Source organism: Pelobates fuscus, chromosome 3 (assembly GCF_036172605.1).
Source record: "Pelobates fuscus isolate aPelFus1 chromosome 3, aPelFus1.pri, whole genome shotgun sequence".
Taxonomy (NCBI): Eukaryota; Metazoa; Chordata; class Amphibia; order Anura; family Pelobatidae; genus Pelobates; species Pelobates fuscus.
Window position 1 is genome coordinate 378337107 of NC_086319.1, and position 22795 is coordinate 378359901.

Here is a 22795-nt window from a genome sequence, read left to right on the forward strand (position 1 = left end):
CACAATTACTTGAGGCATCACTTAACCTTAGTTTGCATACACCGCAAGTTACCTTGAACCAGACCAGACTTAACTTATGATGTGAATCTTCAACACTCATCTTCCAGCATTGGTTCTCCCTGATCTAGAGCCTTATACTTATAAATTGCCATTATCTGTGCAGCAGCCTTCCTCTCTGCTATATTTTCTATCAGGCTTTGCACAGACCTAACTACTAAAGGTATAAGACACGGCAGGAGTAGACACAACATTAAAATCAGTAGGACTCCACCTACCACTGCCTTAAGCCCTCCAAACCACTCATACCAGCTACCAAACCAACTGCTTGGATTATACCCTTTCCATACCTGAGTAGGCACATGCGCTAGTTTAACCATATGGCTAGTAAGCTCAGCTATTGCTTGCCCTTCGTCATCTATTTGAAGACAGCAATTGCTCAGGTTAAACTTCCCACATACACCTCCCTCTACTGCCAAAAGGTAATCCAAGGCAAATCTATTTTGGTAGACTGCTGTCCTCATCCTGGTATTATGCTTCGCTAGAAGATTGAGCGCTTGTGATGTTTCGTTAGTAATAATCTCAACCACCGCCTGTAATCTTATAATACGGTTGAGAATATAAATAGGGGTTCTATAACCAAAGGTACCATCTTCTGCCCACGTGGCTGGCCCATAATAATCTATGATACGCTGGGGAGGCCATTCATCATCTTCCCAGGCGCCTATCTCTATGGGTCCCCTTTTCTTCCTATGATTCACATCATACACTTTAACACCTAAAGTCTCACCTGTTTCAATAGGTAACAAGAAGAAGGATGGTTTGAGCATACCCAACACACATGCCCCTTCCCAGTCCTGTGGCAACTCCGAATAGGCTTTCTTACCACAGATCCAGTACAAATTTGCTGGGGCTCTCCAGGTAGATGTGATGGATAAATCAAACCACACATCCTTTAAATTGGCGTATCTAGCAAACGGGTAAGATGGTTCTGAGACATTTGAAGCCGACCACCAAGTTGTATTCTTTGTATCATCATCATAAGCTTTTTGCCCTAGACAAGTTAATTCTCCTACAGAAGTATTATACATTATTCCTTTCCTTGCTATGCAAACATAACCTATGATGGAGGTCTTTAATCTCCACTCAGATTTACCTCTAACACTCATATGATAATCGGCTTGTGTAGATATTAGTTGGTCAACTGCCTCAGAACCGGACATTACCTCCTTTGCTTCCCAAGGCCATTGGTCTCCCATGTTAGTACCTCCACACACATAGCAGTTGGTAACATTAAGACTACCGGCAATACTTTCAGCTAAATCGATGAACAGGTTTTTAGCATTATGGGGGATCTTATTATCTATACTCATCTCTTCATAAAAGGAATGATATACTTGATGAGTTTGGGAGGATACCGTATCAGTCTCTATCCCTATAAACAATACTGTCCCAGGATCTAAACCCGTCCCGTATATTTGAAACCCAAATAAATTACCATATTTGTCTAAGAACTTATCGGGGTTATTTATAAGTATATGGATGGGATTGCATTCCATAGACCTACAATATGGGCTGGTAGGCAACTTAGTCACTATCATGTCTTTGTCTACTGTCTGTCCCCAAGTTGCCCACCCCACACAAGACCAATATGGGCAAAAGTTATAGTCTTTATTTGGGCATCTAGGACTCACATATTTATTTTTACTACTGGGACAAATATATTTATCGTTAGATCCATACGTCCTCTCCCATCTAAGATCCCCACATACATTCCACGGCTTTCTACCACTTGATATTGCTTTACACGCATCAAATAGCAGAACACCTGAAGAATGTACGGATTCTAACACTGTCTTATTAATTAGGGTCCCCTGAGGATCTCCATTCCTGAGAGTCAACCAAACTGTACGGGGTTGATACTCTGGACTGAAGCACTTAGGTTCTCCTACTCCTAAATGGCACACACTATAGTCTATATTTAGGTATCTACATCTCGATACATCTCCTTTACACTCGTATTGTGAATGCCAAATTAGGTTTTGGGAAATATGGTTACCTGTTCTTGTAGTCTTAATGCATACCTCACAGCTAGGAGTGTCGGTACCTCTACCTTCCTGAATATAAAAATACACATAAATAAACACTATCATCAACACATCTTTCGCCGTCATCCTCAGTCTTCGTCCGTGCGAAGGCACCTCAGCTTCCAGGATGTAAGGGCTGCAGGGAATGGAGTTCTGCTCGTCTTCACAGGAGTCCCTTCGAGACTTTCCCTGGCTTATACACTATATGTCGGTGAGTGGACAGGCTTTATTATGGCCGTCTAAAACACTCACTTCACCAAATCCCTGTAACAACAAAATTTGTAATCCACAAAAGTTCCTCGTTACTCCGACTGAGTAGTGCGTTTTAACCGGATCTTGCAGGGATTCTCTGGATCTGCTGTAACTTGCCAAGAATCGACTGCTGCTGGTTTAACCCTGGAGTGATGTATCCACGGAGTCACTTCGGCTACTTTTATCGCTGTAGGGGTAGACAAAAGAACAACATAAGGACCTCTCCACTTGGGCCCTAACGGTACATTATTCCACTCTTTAATCCACACTTGATCTCCTGGATGATAACTATGAACTGGGGGATAAATATTCACAGGTAATCTATCTTGTACCCATTTCTGTACCTCCTCCATAGTCTTACCCAACTCTACAACCTGCTGCCGGGTAATTCCTTCTCCCAACTGACTCAAGTCCCCCCTTAAGTTACCAAGTACGGGAGGTGGTCGCCCATACATGATTTCAAAAGGAGAGAGGCCCATCCTTCTGGTAGGGGTACTGCGGATTCGCAATAAAGCTATGGGTAAGAGAACGTTCCACTTAAGTTGGGTTTCCTGACACATTTTAGCCAACTGATTCTTAATAGTTCTATTCATTCTCTCTACCTTACCAGAACTCTGGGGTCTATATGCCGTATGAAGCCTCCACTGTATACCAAGCATATGAGTCAGTTGTTGTAGGCACTGATGAACAAAAGCTGGACCATTGTCCGATCCTATAGAACAGGGTAGTCCATATCGGGGTATTATTTCTCGTAGCAGGAATCTCACAACTTCTCCTGCTTTCTCTGTACGAGTAGGACATGCTTCTACCCAGCCTGAATAGGTGCACACAATTACCAACAGGTAACGATGTCCACCCGATTTAGGCATCACTGTAAAGTCAATTTGTAAATCGGACATGGGGAGTCCCCCCATAAACTGGACTCCTGGTGGCTTTACTGGTCCTTGTCTTGCATTATTTTTAGCACACGTTACACATCTTCGTACAATGGCCTGAGTCAAGTTGGACAATCTTGGTATGTAGAAATGTTTTCTGAGAGATTCTTCTGTGCTGTCTCTCCCAGAATGTGTCCCGTTGTGATAATTTTGGACAATTTCTACCGCTAGTGATGCTGGTATGACTATCCTTCCATCTTCTAGCTGATACCACTTGTTCTCCAAATACTTTCCTTGTTCAGTCTTTAACCACTCCTCTTATTGAGCTGTATAAACTGGAGTCCATTGGGACAGTGGAGTTGGTATAAGAGCAGCTATATGCCCCACATATTCCTGTCTTCCTGATTCAGCAGCACGCTTAGCTGCACTATCTGCCATCCGATTTCCTTTGGTTACATCACCATCTCCTCTCAGATGCGCTCGACAATGTATGATACCGACTTCTTTCGGCTCCCACACTGCTTCCAATAGTTGTAGGATTTCAGCTGCGTACTTGATTTCTTTGCCTTCTGAATTCAGTAGTCCTCTTTCTTTATACAAAGCTCCGTGGGCATGAGTGGTTAAAAACGCATACTTGGAGTCCGTGTAGATGTTCACTCTTAAACCTTCAGCCAATTGTAACGCTCGTGTCAGTGCTATCAATTCTGCCTTTTGTGCTGATGTTCCTTTCGCCAGTGGCCGAGCTTCTATCACCTTGTCTATTGTTGTTACTGCATATCCTGCATAGCGGATCCCTTCTTTCACATAACTACTGCCGTCGGTATAATATTGAACATCGGGGTTCTGGATGGGAAAATCACGATCTGGTCTACTTGAGAATACTTCATCCATTACTTCCAAACAATCATGTTGACTTTCAGTAGGTTGTGGCAAAAGGGTAGCTGGATTTAAGGTATTTACAGTCTCTAAATGCACTCTTGGGTTTTCACACAACATTGCTTGATACTTGGTCATACGGCTGTTACTAAACCAATGATTTCCTTTGTAATCCAACAACGTCTGTACTGCATGTGGGACTCGTACATAAAGTTCTTGACCTAGAGTGAGTTTATCGGCTTCAGCTACTAGCAGGGCGGCTGCAGCTATGGCTCTTAGACAAGGTGGAAGTCCGCTGGCCACTGCATCCAGTTGCTTAGACATGTAGGCAACAGGTCTTTGCCATGATCCCAAGTACTGTGTCAATACTCCCACAGCCATTCTTCTTTGCTCATGTACATACAGGTAGAATGGTCGTGTGTGATCAGGTAGACCTAATGCTGGGGCACTCATCAAAGCCTTCTTCACATCTTCAAATGCTGTTTGCTGTTCTTGGGTCCATAAGAAGGGGTCGTGCTCTGTACCTTTGATAGATGCGTACAGAGGTTTTGCCAGTATCGCGTAGCTGGGAATCCATATCCTACAGAAGCCTGCTGCCCCCAAGAATTCTCGCACTTGTCTTCTATTCTTGGGTATCGGTATTTGGCACACAGCTTCTTTTCTCTCTGGCCCCATAATTCTTTGACCTTCAGAGATATGGAATCCCAGATATTTGACAGTTGGCAAACACAACTGAGCCTTCTTTCTAGACACCTTGTATCCTGCCTTCCAGAGAATGTGTAGTAGATCGTGCGTTGCTTGCTGACAGATTTCTTTTGTAACTGCTGCTATCAACAAGTCATCTACATATTGTAACAATACACACTCTCCTGGGATGGACTCGAAATCCAGTAGATCTTGACTTAGAGCTGAACCAAATAGGGTAGGTGAATTTTTAAACCCTTGGGGCAGTCTTGTCCAAGTCATTTGGCGTTTTGAGCCCGTTACAGCATTCTCCCATTGGAAAGCGAAAATACATTGACTTTCTGCGGCAATTCGGAGGCAAAAGAAGGCATCTTTGAGGTCTAAGACGGTAAAGTAAGTAGCCCCGCCCGGAATTAAAGCAAGCAGGTTATATGGATTGGGTACAACTGGATGTATACTAACAACCGCATCATTGACTGCTCTCAAGTCCTGCACAGGTCGATACTCATCTGTACCGGGCTTTTGAACAGGCAGCAATGGGGTGTTCCAGGGGGAAGTACAGAATTTTAGGATACCATACCGTATGAACTTATCCAGATAAGATTGGATGTTCTTCTTAGCCTTCTGCGGGATGTGGTATTGTCTTAGGCTTACTGGATAAACCCCAAGTTTTAGTTCAATTTTAATAGGTGGAATATTGCGGGCCAGTCCTCGTGGGTTGTTCTCTGCCCAAACTCCTGGTATGTTGAATAAAGACTCATCACTCCTAGGGTTTTGGCTAGTCAACGCTGTATAAAGTCGCCACTCTTCTTCCTTTGGTACGGATAATGTCATAATACCTGAAGGTCCATTAAACTTTAAGGATGTTGTTCCATTTGGTAGGAACGTAATCTGCGCTTGTAATTTTGATAGCATATCACGTCCCAGCAATTGGACTGGACATTCAGGCATATAAAGGAATTGATGTTTTACTACGTGGCCTCCCAATGTACAGAGTCGACTTTTAAGAACCGGTTTTTCAGCACTTCTTCCAGTTGCTCCTATTACAGTAATAGTCCTTCCAGATGGAGGAGCAACTAGATTAGTCACCACTGAATGTTCAGCACCAGTGTCGATCATGAACGCACTCCTTTTTCCCCCTATTGATACATCGACCATAGGCTCCGCTCGACCAAGGGGGATGGAGCCCGGTCGGCATCAATAGTCCTCCATGACCGTGTCAGCCAATCCTACAAAGTCCCTGCCTTCTCTATCGCGGGACCTTTGCGCTGCTGGGATATACCTATCTTCCCTAACACTTCCTCTGTTCCCATTACTCCCTCTATTACCATTACTCCCTCCGGGGCCTCCTCTACCTCTCGCTCTGCCTCTAAAGTTTCCATAACCTGTCCTAGGTCTGTCTCTCTCACACTGTTCTCTTCGAGGACACTCATTTCTCCAATGCCCCTCTTCCCTACAGTATGCGCACTGATTTCTACTTAGAGGTTCCTCATTCCACTTACTATCGCCTCTATCTGGGCCCCGTCTATCTACGCCTGCGATCGCTACCGCTAGCATGTCTGCCTTTCTACGCATCTTGCGCTCTTCCTCTTTCTTACTTTCTGTTTCCCTATTCATGTATACCTTATTCGCTACCTCCATTAGTTGGGTGATAGACATACCTGCAAACCCTTCTAACTTTTGTAGCTTGCGCTTAATATCTCCGTAAGCTTGGCTGACAAAGGCGGAGTTCACCATTCGGGAATTATCTGCGTCTTCCGGATTAAAGGGGGTATACAAGCGGTATGCCTCCAATAATCGGTCATAAAAGACACTGGGCACTTCATCACTTTTCTGAATCACCTCAACTGTCTTCGACATATTAATAGCTTTCTTTCCTCCGGCTTTCATGCCAGCAATTATAGCGTCTCTATAGGCTCTGAGTTGAACCATATCAGCACCATTTACATTCCAATCGGGATCGGTGTTGGGATAATGTGTTGCGGCCCATGCTGATGGATTGGCTTGGTTTAAAGTACGGGCTTTATCCTCTAGTGCTTTAATGGCCGCTTGGTTAATCCTTGTCCTTTCCTCATTGTTGAACAAAGTCATTAATAACTGCTGGCAATCAGCCCATGTCGGGTTATGTGTCTGTACTATTGAGGTGAACAGATCAGTCATAGCTTGTGGTTTCTCAGTATACGAGGAATTGTGGGTCTTCCAATTTAAGAGATCGGTAGTCGTGAACGGGACATATACAAAGACCGGGTCAGCATGTGCCATTTGGCCTGCGGCATCGATATAGGCTGACCCAGGATTCAGACGAAGAGGCATCTGATAGTGTTTTAATTGTTGGGCACCGGTCAGTTGTCGGGTCTGTATGGGGCTACGTGGAGGGGCGTCAGTCATAGGTTCCAGTCGGGGAGAAATAGGGTATGGGGATGTGGGAGCTTGGTTTTGGGAAAAGGTTGTAAATAAAACACTTCGAGTCGAGCTAGATGAAGCTTGACCGGAAGTCTGAAGTGGCGCCAAATCAGGATATTCGGATTTAATGGGGGTTGGTTCTGATTCCGGAAGGGGAGATTTAGTACGAGAGGGGGTGGATTCTGTACTGGAGGAGGAAGCGGAAGTGGATGAGGACAATGAGGGAAGGGTTGCAGGACTTCCCGCATTTGCGTCACTTCCTCTTAACGGAAAGTAAGGGGGCGGCAAAGGGATCTCGGACTCAGGGGGCGTGTCCAAAATGGGCCTAACACCAGTCCTAGTGGACAAACAAGTCCTAGCTACCATGAGGCGACACTGCTCCTCGTGGCATGTCTGGAGCCATTTTGGCGAGTCATTTACGGCCTGTCTCCAACAATCAATATAAGGAAACTGGCCGTAAAGTTCAGGCCTACCCGATACAGCCACGTGTAAGCGCTGTACCAGAGTTGGATCCAAACTGCCACGTGGCGGCCATGCCGCAACCAAAGTAGGACACTCCCTAGTACACAAAGTGACCAAACGTACAGGAGACATTTTAACCCCAAAATCACATGTCTTGAATCCCTTTTTAAAATTCTTCACCATACAACCTAAGGGATCCGGAATCGTTGACTGCGACGCGCCCATACTTATCAATGGAACGTCGTTGACAACGAATACTATGCACGCGTACTATTCAACAGTCACACCCGTTTCCTCTGGCAACAGCACCACGTGGTACAGTTACCAAGTGAAACGTATACAATAACACAATAAACACTCAGGGAATTCCCGTACACACACAGCTGTTACACCAGTCACTAAATAATCAATATTATGCCCTTTGGCGTAACTATACAGTCACCCACGCTATAATTCTCTATATATGAATTACCCGTCTATAACGCACCCCAGTAACATCGTCTTTTACAAATAGCGGTTACAGTACGGTTAGCATAGGTCAAAGCACAAGTTAAGGTCACAATACAATTATTAGTGGTTATGGTGTTAAACATGCAATGGACGACAATGATTAGTACTTATATACAGTGTCAGTAAATATACAGGGTTATGGTACCGTGCACTATAATACAGCAACACACTATTAACACTCTCGGTAGACGGCTGAGCTCGCGCTATCTAACAAGATATACACTTTACTAAACAATCGTTAACACATTTACAATTCCCAACTAAACTATTGGCCAGTACCTTGATGGACTACCTAAAACTATATACACCCGTTTTGGTTAGCCACACTGCCCAATCACCACATATAGCGAGCTAGAGAACCGAATTTACACAGGCGCCTCTTAGTCGCACTATCAAAAGTCTAGTGGGTTCCAAATTTACACGCCTTCCCACTTAGCCCAGATAGGTTGAGAGCTAGCGAACCGAATTTACACAGGCGCCGCTTAGTCTCCCGGTCCCTCCGACCTAGCGAACGTAATATACACCCTAGAACGCTAGTCTAGACAAGACACCGGTGTCCGGCTAGGGCTATTTACACCAGGACCCCGCCTGACTAACAAAATCAAACGGTCTGACTAAAGAGCGTTCGATCGAGCGGTGCGCCTTCGTTCCTTCCCTCCGACAGAGGGGGCAGATACACAGATTCAAACCCCTTTGGGCCTACCGCACAATCGGTATACCCCTAGTGGGTCCTGCCGTCTAAAACAGCAGTTGTCTTACCTCCTCGTTCCTGAACCTGAGTTCACACTCATCGACGGGGACACCCCAGCACTTCTCACGTAGAGGCCGATGATCTCCTGGACAACAGACCAGTGGCGCCGAGACGAAGGGAGGTCCACCCAGAAGTTCAGGGGTGCAGCCGTAGAGAACGTGGGCAAAGATAGACCGTCTCACGCCTCTGCCTCTCAGCTACCGTTGAACGATGAGCTTCCCGGCCAATGCACCAAATGATACCGGAGAAACTGACGGAAGCCAAGCACAGAGAGATGGACACAGGTTTCTTCAGGAAGGAAGAGATTCTTTATTGGATCACCGATCGGGACTCAGAGGGACTAATGTCACCAAAATACAGCAAGTTCTGAGCCCCGGACAATAGTGCAGGCTCCTTATATAGGCACATAACTCCTCCCATATTAAGCTCCACCCGCACATTCTCTTAACCAATCAACACAAATAAGAATTTATTCCTGTTTGACCGCATGGCTTGTCCAGCACAATGGAGGAGGGGGAATACTACATCCTGTATTCTTGCACATGCTCCGTACACTACTGATCGTATCTTGCCTCGTGCAACCAACTGATCGATACGTCAGCATATGCACGTACACATTCCACGTGGTAATCTCGGCCTACTAAATTTATTTTTACCGAGATTCCACCACAGGCCTACTGAATTTATTTTTACCGAGATTCCACCACAGTGCCACTGCAGGTCTAAAGTAATTTCTGTTTCTTTAAATCTCAAATGGAAACGTGTAGACATGGATATTTAGTTAATCGCATATTTGAGAACAAGCCAGATATAAAAAAAGTCACATTCAGAGTTTGACAAATTTGATTGAATCTAGGAGCCAGCTTAAAACGTTATGAGCCAGTTTACTAACTTAGCAGATATATATATTTTTTTACTTTAACAAAGATTTATTTGCAACAAGAAGAATAACAGATTTTAAATCTACACGTAAAGAAGTCTAGAACCAAACGAATATATTCTGATGTAACACACCAAATGTTTTATGCAGTGTATCATTTTTTTTTTTTTTGGCCATGAACATGCCTTGTATTTTACAGAATTAAAGTACCAATACACACACACACACACACACACACTTGCCTCTTGGGCCCCCCGATGGCAGAAAGAACACAGAGGGACTATTTGCACTCGTGACCTCAGCAACTCCTGTAGTTCCGCTTCTGCACGTTATGGTACTTTGTCACGTGCATCACGCAAACCGTTTTGAACAAACAACCATGCAAACCCTGATGGGAATACTGTGTATGTAATAAGGCGTTCATGAACTATTAATCTGAAGTATGAAAATGTAATGCACACAAAGGACACCAACATGCCAACAGATCTATACAATTGCTTAGAGCCTAGTTTCACACCGTGACACTGACACACACATTTACACACAGGACATTGACACACTCTCCCTGATTTGACACAAACTGATAGACACATACACATTTTCTCACGCACACTCACAAATATTTTTTTTTATTTAAGTCCATCCAGTCTTTGGAAGAGCTGGAGGAGATCCTTAGTGGGACTTGTGCAATATTTGTGCCCTTTCCAGCCCAGTTTACTTGCGTGCTGGAAGATCATGAAGATCACAGCTCCCTCTCTGCCTCCATTCTCCCCCAGCCGGCCGCTTCCTGGGGGACGATGCTAATGTGGCCAACCAGCCACCTCTTGGTTTACAAGTACCATGGGTTGTGAAACTATGCTCTAAGAAATTGTATGCATCATGTTTGTTTGTTACATATAGTGTTTAACTGTATGGAATAGCTATCTAATCTCCAGTTTTCACCATGCTTCTGACAAATCGCTACAATACTTCCTAATGTCTGCTTTTTCCTGTGATTTCTTGCAGAGATTTCCTGCCTCGTGGATCAGGAATTGTGACCCGACGTCCCCTCATCCTTCAGCTTATTTTCTCCAAAACAGGTACCCTTTTGCATTTCCACCTGCTGTGTGACGCACTCTAGATTTCACAAATGGCACCATTAAATTCTCCTTGATATGAGGATTGGTAAAAGTGTTTAGCGAGCTGTGGTGTAACATTCTAATATTTGTAGTGTGATAGCATTTATCTTGATTCCAAGGCTCAAGCTTATAGGTGTCATATAATGAAATCCTATATTAAAATTGGTTAACTTGGACTCAGGAAATGCTTGATGCTTAAAACGACACTTAAGACCATATATGTCTAGTTCCGGGAGCAGGTAGCCCCCACCTGAGCTGTCTCTCCTAAATTAGTCTGTTCTTTCTCTTTCTCTGAACTTATTTGTTACATGTACATGCTGTTCATCCCTATGTCTTATCTGTACTCTTTTCACTCCTTTCCTACTACTGTCCTATGAGTATTTTGCACGTAAGCACTTACTTTTTAATGTATAAAAACCCAGCTGACTAATAATCGACAGAGGCTTATTTTGATAACAAACTGGCGTCTGGTGTCTAATTCACGCTTCTCCAAGTGCACTTGTTAAAATAATTTGGGCTTCCTCTGAATATAACAAAAATCTATATCAGTCGAAACTGGATAATCCAATCATGTCACAAAATTTAACACCAATTTAGAGTTGTGAAAATAAGTAGTCTCAGATTAAATAAGGGACACTAGTCACCAGAACAACTACAGCTTATTCAATTTGTTCTGGTGAGTAGAATCATTCCCTTCAGGCTTTTTGCTGTAAACACTGTCTTTTCAGAGAAAATGCAGTGTTTACATTGCAGCCTAGTGATAACTTCACTGGCCACTCCTCAGATGGCTGTTAGAGATCCTTCCTGGGTCATGGCTTCCTAAAATGCATCCAAACATTCAGTATCTCCTCCCTCTGCATGCAGACACTGAACTTTCCTCATAGAGATTCAGTGATTCAATTCATCTCTATGAGGAGATTCTGATTGGCCAGGGCTGTGTTTGAATCATGCTGGCTCTGCCCCGGATCTGGGGAAGCATTGGGATTGGATCAGGCTACCACTTCTGATGATGTCAGCAGACTGCTTGTTTTTCTGAGTCTAACAGCATGCAGAGTTACAGCTTCAAGCTTGAATACAGTAAGATTTTTACTCTATTTATGGAGGCATGAGGGGTATAGGGGAGCTAGATGGTGGTTTTAACACTATAGGGTCAGGAATACATGTTTGTGTTCCTGACCCTATAATGATCCTTTAAGGTTACCTTTTTTTTTTTTGTCACTTCTGTTTATTCATGCAAATTGTAATAAAAAAAAAATGTTAATCATTTGTAATTGCTTGTTTTTTGTTATAATGTTTAAAATGTAAATAAAATGTTTAATCAAAAAAATTACGCCATGGTCAACATTTTGGCATCAGCTCTGCAACATTTGTTTGAAATAATGTCTCAAGAACCATGGGAGCTTTATTTTTGCATTTCAGAAGATACCCAAACTCCGTCATGGCTAGGTATTGAATACATCACAACAAGCAGTCTTACTATAATGTAATGTAGACAATGTGTGTTGATCCCTTCCAGACCTCTTGCATAGCGCAATGAACTGGAGGTTTTTGGGGTTTTGTTTTTTAGCCCCATCACTTGCCTGATTAAAAAAATAAAATAAAATAAACAAACACAAAACAAACAAAAAAACAGTCCTGCCGATGTAAAATCGAAACTACCAGGGCTACAGCTCCAGGATAAGGAATTTCATTATGTATTATGGACCCATAAGTTAATGGAGGGTTGTTTTTTGGGTACAGAATCAATTTGCACAGTTGTGTGATTTCAGTTTCTAATGGTTTAGTTTGTGTTCATTCTTACTGATGTAGCCTTTATTTACATATTTAGTCTGTGAATTGGTTTACTTTGCAGTGTTGTTTAGAATTTCTCTGTGAGATTACCGCATGGTGCGGCAGAGCACCCAGAATGTGGAAGTGCAGCTGAATGAGCTGAAATAGCATTTACTGGAGTAAAAAAAACAACCCTAAAACTGTTTTCTCATGTTAAAAAAATAAATATATAAATACATTTTAAAAATGTAACTTCTAAAAGGACAATACTCCGCTTTCACCCAGTGCTGAGTGCAGGTTTTCCCTGCAGCTCAATCCTCCTTCTGTGACCTCCTTCCTCCTTGCTGTTGGTTGAGGGATGTCCTCGAGGCAGAGCTGAAGTGGTGGACATTGTGTCATTGATCATCATGCTATTCATGCTGCTAACAAATACCTTTTATGCACAGATTATTATTTATCAAGCGCCAACAAATTCCGCAGCGCTGTACAATGGGTGCTCGGGTGCACAACAGATTCTGTTCTGGGTTGCTAACAACTGCGGCCGGAGATCAACTTACACCTTCAGCAGCAAAGGGTTTCTTACTGAAATCGAGTAATAAAAACTCTAGAGAAAAAAAATACATAATTTTTCTAGATAAATGAGCAGCTAAAGGAATTCTCTACGAAACATTGTTCTGAAAACTGGTATAAAAAAAGCACCAACAATATGTACAAATCTGATATACCTGGACCATTGTTTAGGGGGAGAGGAAAGCAAAGATAAAAAAATAAATAAAAAAAATGGGAGGATGTAAAAGTTGACAAATACAAAGTGGACAATATACATACAAATAATATTAGACTTTATTAGCACTATGAAAAATTAGTCTAAATTAAATCCTCAACTGAACACCATGACCACTTCAAATTACTGAAGTGATCATGGTGGTTATAGTAACCCATTACTCTTGTTTTTCATTGTAACATTTTTTTTTTTTTTTTTGTCATTATGTTTTATGTTTAAATGTTATCCCAAAGCCTGCCTTCTCTGTGCCATTTAAAGGGACACTATAGTCGCCAAAACAATGTTGGCTTAAAGGGAAACTCCAGTGCCAGGAAAACAATCCGTTTTCCTGGCACTGCAGGTTCCCTCTCTCTCCCAACCCCCAATCCCCGGCTACTGAAGGGGTGAAAACGATGTCCCACGTCGCTGCTTCTTCCTCCGCGCCGCTCCTCCCTTTGATTGCGTCGGCCGGTGGGCGAGACTGATCCTGCCCACCGGCCGGGGAGACCTAATGCGCATGCGCGGCAATGCTCGCATGCACATTAGCGCTCCCCATAGGAAAGCATTGAAAATGCATTAATATGCTTTCTTATGGGGAAATGAGCGACGCTGGAGGTCCTCACACAGCGTGAGGACGTCCAGCGACGCTCTAGCACAGGTTTTCTGTGCTAGAAACCAGGAAGTGCCCTCTAGTGGCTGTCTAGTAGACAGCCGCTAGAGGTGGAGTTAACCCTGCAAGGTAATTATTGCAGTTTACAAAAAAAACTGCAATAATTACACCTGCAGGGTTAAGAGTAGTGGGAGTTGGCACCCAGACCACTCCAATGGGCAGAAGTGGTCTGGGTGCCTGGAGTGTCCTTTTAATGAAGCAGTTTTAGTGTATGAATCATGCCCCTGCAGTCTCACTGCTCAATTATCTGCCATTTAGGAGTTAAACCACTTTTGTTTCCACGCCTAGCCACACCTCCCCTGGCTGTGACTCACACAGCTTAAATGCAAAACAAAATGGTTGATTATTCAATCTGATGGTAACTTACTTTAGAAGTTTTTATCCCTTGCTCTGTAAATTGAATTAATTGTGTTATGTTGGATCAATGGGCAGAAGTTCTTGTTAACAAATATTAGAAATTCCTACGGTCAGTGACTAAAATGAGTGTAAAAATTCACTTATGATCCAAGGTCACATGGGACAATAGTAGATAACACAAGTTTGTTTAATGCTAGAGAACATCTATAGAACCGATAGCATGTCTTCAGAGACTGATTTTCTTCCTGAATGGAGCTATGGGTGAAAGTGTTGTAAAATAATGGTTGTATTGAACTTTTTATTTCCCCTCCCAGTGCAAAACAAAATTTAGCCCATAATACTTATATTCCCATTTGGCACAGACTGTTGGGCAAGGGAAGACTCCAAGGACCCTTCTAGGATTTTATGCAATGCCCTATGTAGTATACATGCCTGTTTATTTATTGTGTAACTCCAGCTACAGAAAGCGGGCATTATGCTCACATGGAGACATTATCTTTACATTCTGGTGGCATTCTTAGAGCGCATCATTCTTAAAAATACCACCAGTTTATTTGCAAAATCTCTATACGTTGAAAATATAATCACTATTTAGGTTGCGGGACCCCAACCCGTGAGAAATAAAAAAAGTTATGTATTTAGCTTTTTCTCCCATGCCGTGGTGCTCTCTCCACGACTGGCCCCACCTCTTTGGATGAGATCATCAATCCTGATTTTAGCCAATCCAATGCTTTCCCATTGAAAGCATTGAGAGGCAAGTGTGCTTGCACGCCGCACTGTGCCAATCAAATGTCCTCTTTGAGATTGTCTGAGTAAAATAGGAGCGCTTAACTCTGCTATTTCAGGGGAAACGGGGTTAAAACAACAGGGACATGGCACCCAGACCACTTCATTGAAGTGGAATGTACTGGTTGCCTATAGTCTCCCTTTAACACAAAATTGCAATTTTGTTCCGAGTTTCTATACTAGTTTTGCTTCCTGTGTTTCAGTAATTTTTTTTATTTTTAAACCAGAATGAATCTGTATTAAAGGTGTTAAAGACTCATAAACTCTGTGTTTTTACAGTCACTTAAAGCCAGGAATCTTTTGAGTGGCACGTTCTTCAGTGAAATTACTCTGTTGTTAAATCCTTTGACTTTTTTTTCTCATTGCTTTTTGTACAATGTAATTAACTATTCCTTACTGGTAGAACCTGTTTGATGTTGTCTTCAGTTTTGTTTTAGGCACTGGAGAGGGAAGTATATGGCCATTTTTTATTTATTTTTTGCTTTTTTGCCACGTCAGCAACTTGAAGGGCCACTCTAAGCACCACAACTACTACAACCTCTTGTAATCGTTCTGGTGCTATCAGGCTACAGGAACCATCATGGTTCTTGGTCAGCTGACATGCTCAACCAGTTGATGCTGTCTAGATGCCCTATATTCGTGTATGGGGTCTCATGAGTGCAGATTTATCATAAAATCACTCACTGTCTGATGAAGGCATCTTGCATAGTCAGCTATGGGGAATGGTTAGGGCAGGAAGAGGTTTGCAGCGACAACTCGTAGCCCACCTCGCTAGAAACGTCATCAGACTTTAATATATATATTATTTTTATTATTCTACTGAACCGGACATGACCTATTGCTGTGTGTTAAGCTTCTGTAACACCCACCTCCGTTCCGCCCACAGTCTGCTTATATTTACCCTGCTTGGGGAGATCTCCAAACCTCCCACAGAGCATAAGCAACTTGTTTACTATTTTGGGAGAGCAGGAGAACCCTTCTGCTCTCCCTGTCACTCAGTTCCCCAGAGTCTATGGCGTATAATTGAATGACAGGTGGAAGACCAACCTATTTTGACATTATTTTTTATTTTTATTTTTTGCTCTTGGTCTATGCATTTGCTAGCAACTCTTTTGGCACAATTTAGAGAAAATGTTGTGCTGTTTAGTAAGAGTGCAAGCTGTTTTTACCATGACCGGTACAATCTAAGCACCGGGTTTACTACATCTTAATGTAGTCACTTTGATGCACATGTGCTGCCACTTGGTGTCATCACACACAGCAAACACCTCTAATGAATTGATGTATCGCATGATCCATAGGTCCGCAGTTCTTCTCTCTAAGAAACCTCTGTCTTGACCCAGGATCTCAAATATACTATGATCAGGACCGGTACTAGGATTTTTAGTTACACAGGCGAAGATGCATTTTGGTGCCCCCCACCCTCGTTTAAAATAAGGTTCATACAAACACAGAAATAATCATACAGAGACATACAGACACAGACAGAGACATACATGCAGGCATATAGACATACATACAGAGGCATACCGTCATACAGACACATACATACATAGACAGACATACAGAAACATACATACAGAGACATCCAGGCATACAGACACATACATACATACAGGCATACAAAGACATACACGCATACAGAGACATACCGTCATACAGACACATACATATATACAGGTATACAGAGACATACAGGCATACAGACACATACGTACAAAGACATACAGGCATACAGACACATACATTTGTACATACAGAGACATACAGGCATACGGACACATACATTTGTACATACAGAGGCATACAGGCATACAGAAACATACAGACACATACATGCATACAAAGACATACAGGCATACAGAGACATACATACATACATACATACATACAGAGACATACACAATTACATACTAGTTCAATCTTGTCCCCTGGATGCATGCTGTCTGGCTCCTTGTAGTCCTGTCCTGCAGCCCAGCCCCATCACAGGGCGCCAGCCGCGCTGTGTGGTACACAGGGAGCAGGGATATGATGTCATTCATATCCTCGCCCCCTCCAACACATGGCGGCGGGCACCTGGTCGCGGGGGTTGCAGGGCTGTGACCCCTGCGACCGCGGTATGTACGCCAGTGCATGCAGATGCACACACAATTAAAGGACCACTACAGACACCCAGATCACATCAGCTCAATGAAGTGGTCTGGGTGTCAGGTCCCTCTAGTTTTAACCCTGCAGCTGAAAACATAACAGTTTCAGAGAAACTGCTATGTTTCACCGAGGGTTAATCCAGCCTCTAGTGGATGTCTCACTGACAGCCGCTAGAGGAGCTTCCGCTATTCTAAAACACTGAACGTCCATAGGAAAGCATTGAGTAATGCTTTCCTATGGGCGGTTTGAATGCGTGCGCGGCAAGAGCATTCGGAGCTGAGAGGCGGAGGGATCCCCAGCGCCAAGGGAGTCCGGCGCTAGAGAAAGGTAAGTGCTGAAGACACACACACACTCTCACGAACAGATGCATACACACCAGCTAACAGACACACACATTTACTGACAGACACACTCAGCGACAGACATACATACACACTCACTTACAAAACATACACTCTCACTGACAAACACACACTCACTAACAGACATCAAACAGACTCACTAATACACAAACAAACACACTCAGTAAGAGACACACAGTAACACACTTACTGACACTCACTAGCAGACACACTCACTGACACTCACTAGCAGACACACTCACTGACACTCACTAGCAAACACACACACTGACACTAGCAAACACACACACTGATACTAGCAGACACACTCACTGATACTAGCAGACACACTCACTGACACTAGCAGACACACTCACTGACACTAGCAGACACACTCACTGACACTAGCAGACACACTCACTGACACTAGCAGACACACTCACTGACACTAGCAGACACACTCACTGACACTAGCAGACACACTCACTGACACTAGCAGACACACTCACTGACACTAGCAGACACACTCACTGACACTAGCAGACACACTCACTGACACTAGCAGACACACACACTGACACTAGCAGACACACTCACTGACACTAGCAGACACACTCACTGACACTAGCAGACACACTCACTGACACTAGCAGACACACTCACTGACACTAGCAGACACACTCACTGACACTAGCAGACACACTCACTGACACTAGCAGACACACTCACTGACACTAGCAGACACACTCACTGACACTCACTAGCAAACACACACACTGACACTCACTATCAGACACACACACTGACACTCACTAGCAGACACACACTCACACTAACACATGTTTTTTTTTTTTAAATTTAATCCCTCAGCCTCCTTACCTTTTTGGAGTGCTGAAGGGATTCCCTGGGGTCCAGTGGTGCTGCTGGGCTCCTGGGCTCCTTGGCTGGCTGGCTCCCTCCCTGGCTGGCTGGCTCCCTCCCTCCCTGGCTGGCTGGCTGGCTGGCTCCCGGGCGGGCGCGAGGGAGCACTCTCCCATGTGTGCTTCCTCTTCAGCTCCCTCGCGCACCGCGTAGGGATGCCGGCGCCGGAAGATGACGTCATCGCCACGCTACAACAGGTCGTCGGTTGGAGGGGAGCGCAGTGCGCTTCCCTCCTTCCGGTCAGCCCGATTTTGCGCCCCCAGGGCCGGTGCGCCCTAAGGCGGCCGCCTTATGGTAGCGCCGGCCCTGACTATGATACACATAGTACTTCAATCTTTACATTGCAGGTGCCTTCACAATGCTGCTATACACGCTGCCAGTGGATGTATTCTATGCACAGAACTAATGTTAGTCACCCCGTATTTGGAGTTGCACATCTGCCATCTGGATAAACTATTTCAATATGTGCAGTGTTTCATTAATAACTGCAAATGCATATTAAATTTAACTGCCTTGTTCAAATGAATTGAAAGAATGCCTTTTATTTTCACCTCAACTTTTCGTCTAATAAAATGCTCGTATTATAAGCCTACTCCAAAAATAAGCATTAGTTGCTAGTTCGCTAATCTATGTTTGGGGAATTTTCACCCAATATAGATTTGCAGGATTGCATGCCCTTGTGAACCTGGTCTATGTTCGGGTGAATTCCCCTGAACGTAGACTTGCTTCCTAGCACATGCTTGCTTCCATTTTTTATAGAAATAAGATGTCCCCTGAAAAAAATAAGCCCTAGTGTGTCTTATTTTTGGAGAAAGATGGTAGGTGAGCTATAGCTCATTTTATGTAGCGACACATTGCTGGGCATTTTCTAAAATTACCATTGAGGCCTTGTAAGAGCTCTTTTACAATCTCACTAATGGGTTAAATGGACTTAATGCCACAGTCAAATTAAACGGGAACACTGCTTTCTTTTACTGATTTCATGAGAAACAAACATTTACTTTAGCTTTAACTCCTATTTCGATAATTCTGTTACCTGAGAATTCTTAATCTGCGAACATTGTGGACCATATGCACTCCATAATCAATTGTTTAATCCAGCAGTAGTCAGAAATGAATTAACAGATGAATACAACATAATTATTTTGGGCTTATATTATTCTTAGTCAAGTGATTGCGATTTGTTTTTGCTTCTCTGCAGAATATGCCGAGTTCCTGCACTGTAAGTCCAAGAAATTCACAGATTTCGATGAAGTTCGTACGGAGATTGAAGCAGAGACAGAAAGGGTCACTGGAAGTAATAAAGGCATCTCCCCTATACCCATTAATCTAAGGGTGTACTCCCCCCATGGTGAGTGTAACAGCATTTCTTTCCCCCATACTTTTTCAGATTCCTTGTACATAACACTGTGTATTTTTCATTAGGGAGATTTAGGTGAAGGGGTGTCTAGTTAGCTTAGTTACACATAGAAGGGGACAAGACATGTAATTGGCTGGTGCTACTTTGTTGGACTGATCTCACGGTCTACCTACTTTTTTTTTTTAAATCTCCCCATGTTCTTTGCACGCAGACAAATGTGATTGTACGCACTGTAAATCTAACTTGCTTAAATATGTACTGCTCATTAAAGAAAGCTGCTTGCAATAATTAGATATGGGTAAAAAAGTAACCTGCTCTTTATATCCCCCCCCTCCTTATTCCTCCTCCATTGTCTTAGAGGGACACGCCAAGCACCAACTTTATATAATGGTTATGGTATAAATAGAAAAACAATAAAAATTGATACTTATCTCAAAAGATACAATACAGCCTCCCAGGTCACTACCCAGAAGAGATGACCTTTACACAGCAGAAATATAAGACAACAAAGAAGTTTGGGATATTTGCAGCCGTATCCCAAACTTCTTTGTTGTCTTATAATTATGGTATAAATAGACTGATGGCCCAAAGACCCGCACTCCTCTGGATATTTATAATGAAGAGGTTTCACATCCTCTTGTGTCCAAATCTTTCTTCACCCTGCAGGGAGGATCTGCAAACGCTGTGATAGAGAGCAGGATTTTAACATCCTCATTATAACATCTCAAGCTGAGGAGCGAGCTTAAGGGGCGAAGAAATCTTATGTTCTTTGTCAAACCACCTCAGAAGGGGATTCACCCATAGCCTTCTAACACTATAACCAGTGCAATTAAACACAAACGTGTAGTGCTTATGGTGCTTGCAAACACCAGTGCTTACATCAGGGTTGTCCACATAAATTCTGGTAATGCCAGGTGGCAGAGTTACGTAGTCCTGAGCAGATGGATAGCCTTAAATGTGAGCCATTGTGTTATGGATCAACGAAGCAATTCTGTTTTTTACCCTTTTTGTAAATTGTCCACTACGCACTCTTCTGTCCTTCTTGGCCTGTCGTTTAGCTGTTGCATAATCATTGGACAAGTAGAATTGCTCCAAGCCAAAAGTTTGAAATCACTTAAAGGATCACTATAGTGTCAGGAAAACAAATCGGTGCCCCCACCCTCAGGGTCCCCCCCCCCGTGGCACTGAAGGGGCTAGAACCCCTTCAGTTACTCACCTTCTTCCTCCACCAGGCTCCCTTACCTCTCCTCCCCCGCTGACGTCAGCTCACCCGTCTGACGTCAGCGGAGCGGAATGCGCATGCGCGGCACTGCCGCGCACACATTCAAAGTGTCCATTGGAAAGCATTTTTCAATGCTTTCCTATGGACGCTCTGCGCGATGGAGGCATAATAGGCCTCCAGCGTCGCAGATGCACCTCTAGTGGCTGTCCAGAAGACAGCCACTAGAGGCTGGATTAACCCTCAATGTAAACATAGCAGTTTCTCGGAACCTGCTATGTTTACAGCAGGCAGGGTTAACCCTAGAGAGACCTGGCACCCAGACCACTTCATTGAGCTGAAGTGGTCTGGGTACCTATAGTGTCCCTTTAATTTGTTTCCTTGATCATACGCACTGTGACCAGCAGTTATTTTGCCAAGCTTTTGTTTTTTCCAATTTCTTCTCTACCCAACACTGTGTCACTCTCATAATCTCCACCATTTGTTTAACTGATACCAAAATCAAACACCTGAAAGCATTATCATGAGGCTTTTCAAAATAAATAAATGACATACATGTTTTACATTCGTAATTTCTAATTAGTTAATTGAAATAATAAAGATACATTTAAGACGAAGTAATCCATTTTTTCCTACTTAAAAAAAAATTGGAAGGTGCCATGCTTCATTAAAACTGAGATGCAGGAAGTGTTTGTCACCCTATTTCTTTTTTTTTTTTTCTTCCTTCTATTAGTTTTGAACCTGACCTTGATTGACCTTCCCGGTATAACAAAGGTGCCTGTGGGGGACCAGCCGCAGGACATAGAGTACCAGATCAAGGATATGATCCTGCAGTTCATAGGCAGAGACAGCTGCCTCATCCTTGCTGTGACCCCAGCCAACACTGACTTGGCCAATTCAGATGCCCTCAAAATGGCTAAGGAGGTGGATCCTCAAGGTAAGAAACATGGAGGAAAAGTAAACTGTTCAGCACTTTGTGTCTCCATCGGATGAGGGGCATTGGACAATAATGTGAGGAACATCAAACTTAATATAATCCTGCAAACTGGTTCTAAGCAGCATAACTACCGTAGCTTAGTGCAGTGTTTCCCAACCCAGTCCTCAGGATTTAAGGATTACCCAGTTTTGTCTAAGGTGTTTTTTCTTTTTTTTCTAAAAACACCTTGGACAAAACTGGGTAATCCTTAAATCCTGGACTGGTAGGTGTGCCTTGAGGACTGGGTTGGGAAACACTGGCTTAGTGTACAGGTAATTGTAGTTGCTTGGTGCTAGCAAGTTGCAAACATATCTTTTATTTAATCCTCATAATTTCAGTGAAGTTTATCTTCATATATGTGGCAAAGGTTCCAGTCTCGTCATGAAAAACTGAGGATATAGAGGTACCGTATATACTTGAGTATAAGCCGACCCGAATATAAGCCGAGGCCCCTAATTTTACCCCCAAAAACTGGGAAAACTTATTGACTCGAGTATAAGACTAGGGTGGGAAATGCAGCAGCTACTGGTAAATTTATAAATAAAATTAGATCCTAAAAAAATTATGTAAATTGAATATTTATTTACAG

At 43.2% G+C, this 22795-nt stretch overlaps 1 protein-coding gene across 5 annotated transcripts in view; it reads left to right on the forward strand.

The window, feature by feature from the left end:
* DNM2 (dynamin 2) overlaps positions 1–22795 on the forward strand; it is a 106173-nt gene that overhangs the window by 23577 nt on the left and 59801 nt on the right. For all 5 annotated transcript variants that reach the window (XM_063449497.1, XM_063449493.1, XM_063449494.1 and 2 more), the window contains exons 2-4: positions 10783–10856; positions 19853–20002; positions 21964–22167. In XM_063449497.1, coding sequence (XP_063305567.1) covers positions 10783–10856; positions 19853–20002; positions 21964–22167 — 428 coding nt within the window. The remainder of the gene's footprint in view (positions 1–10782; positions 10857–19852; positions 20003–21963; positions 22168–22795) is intronic.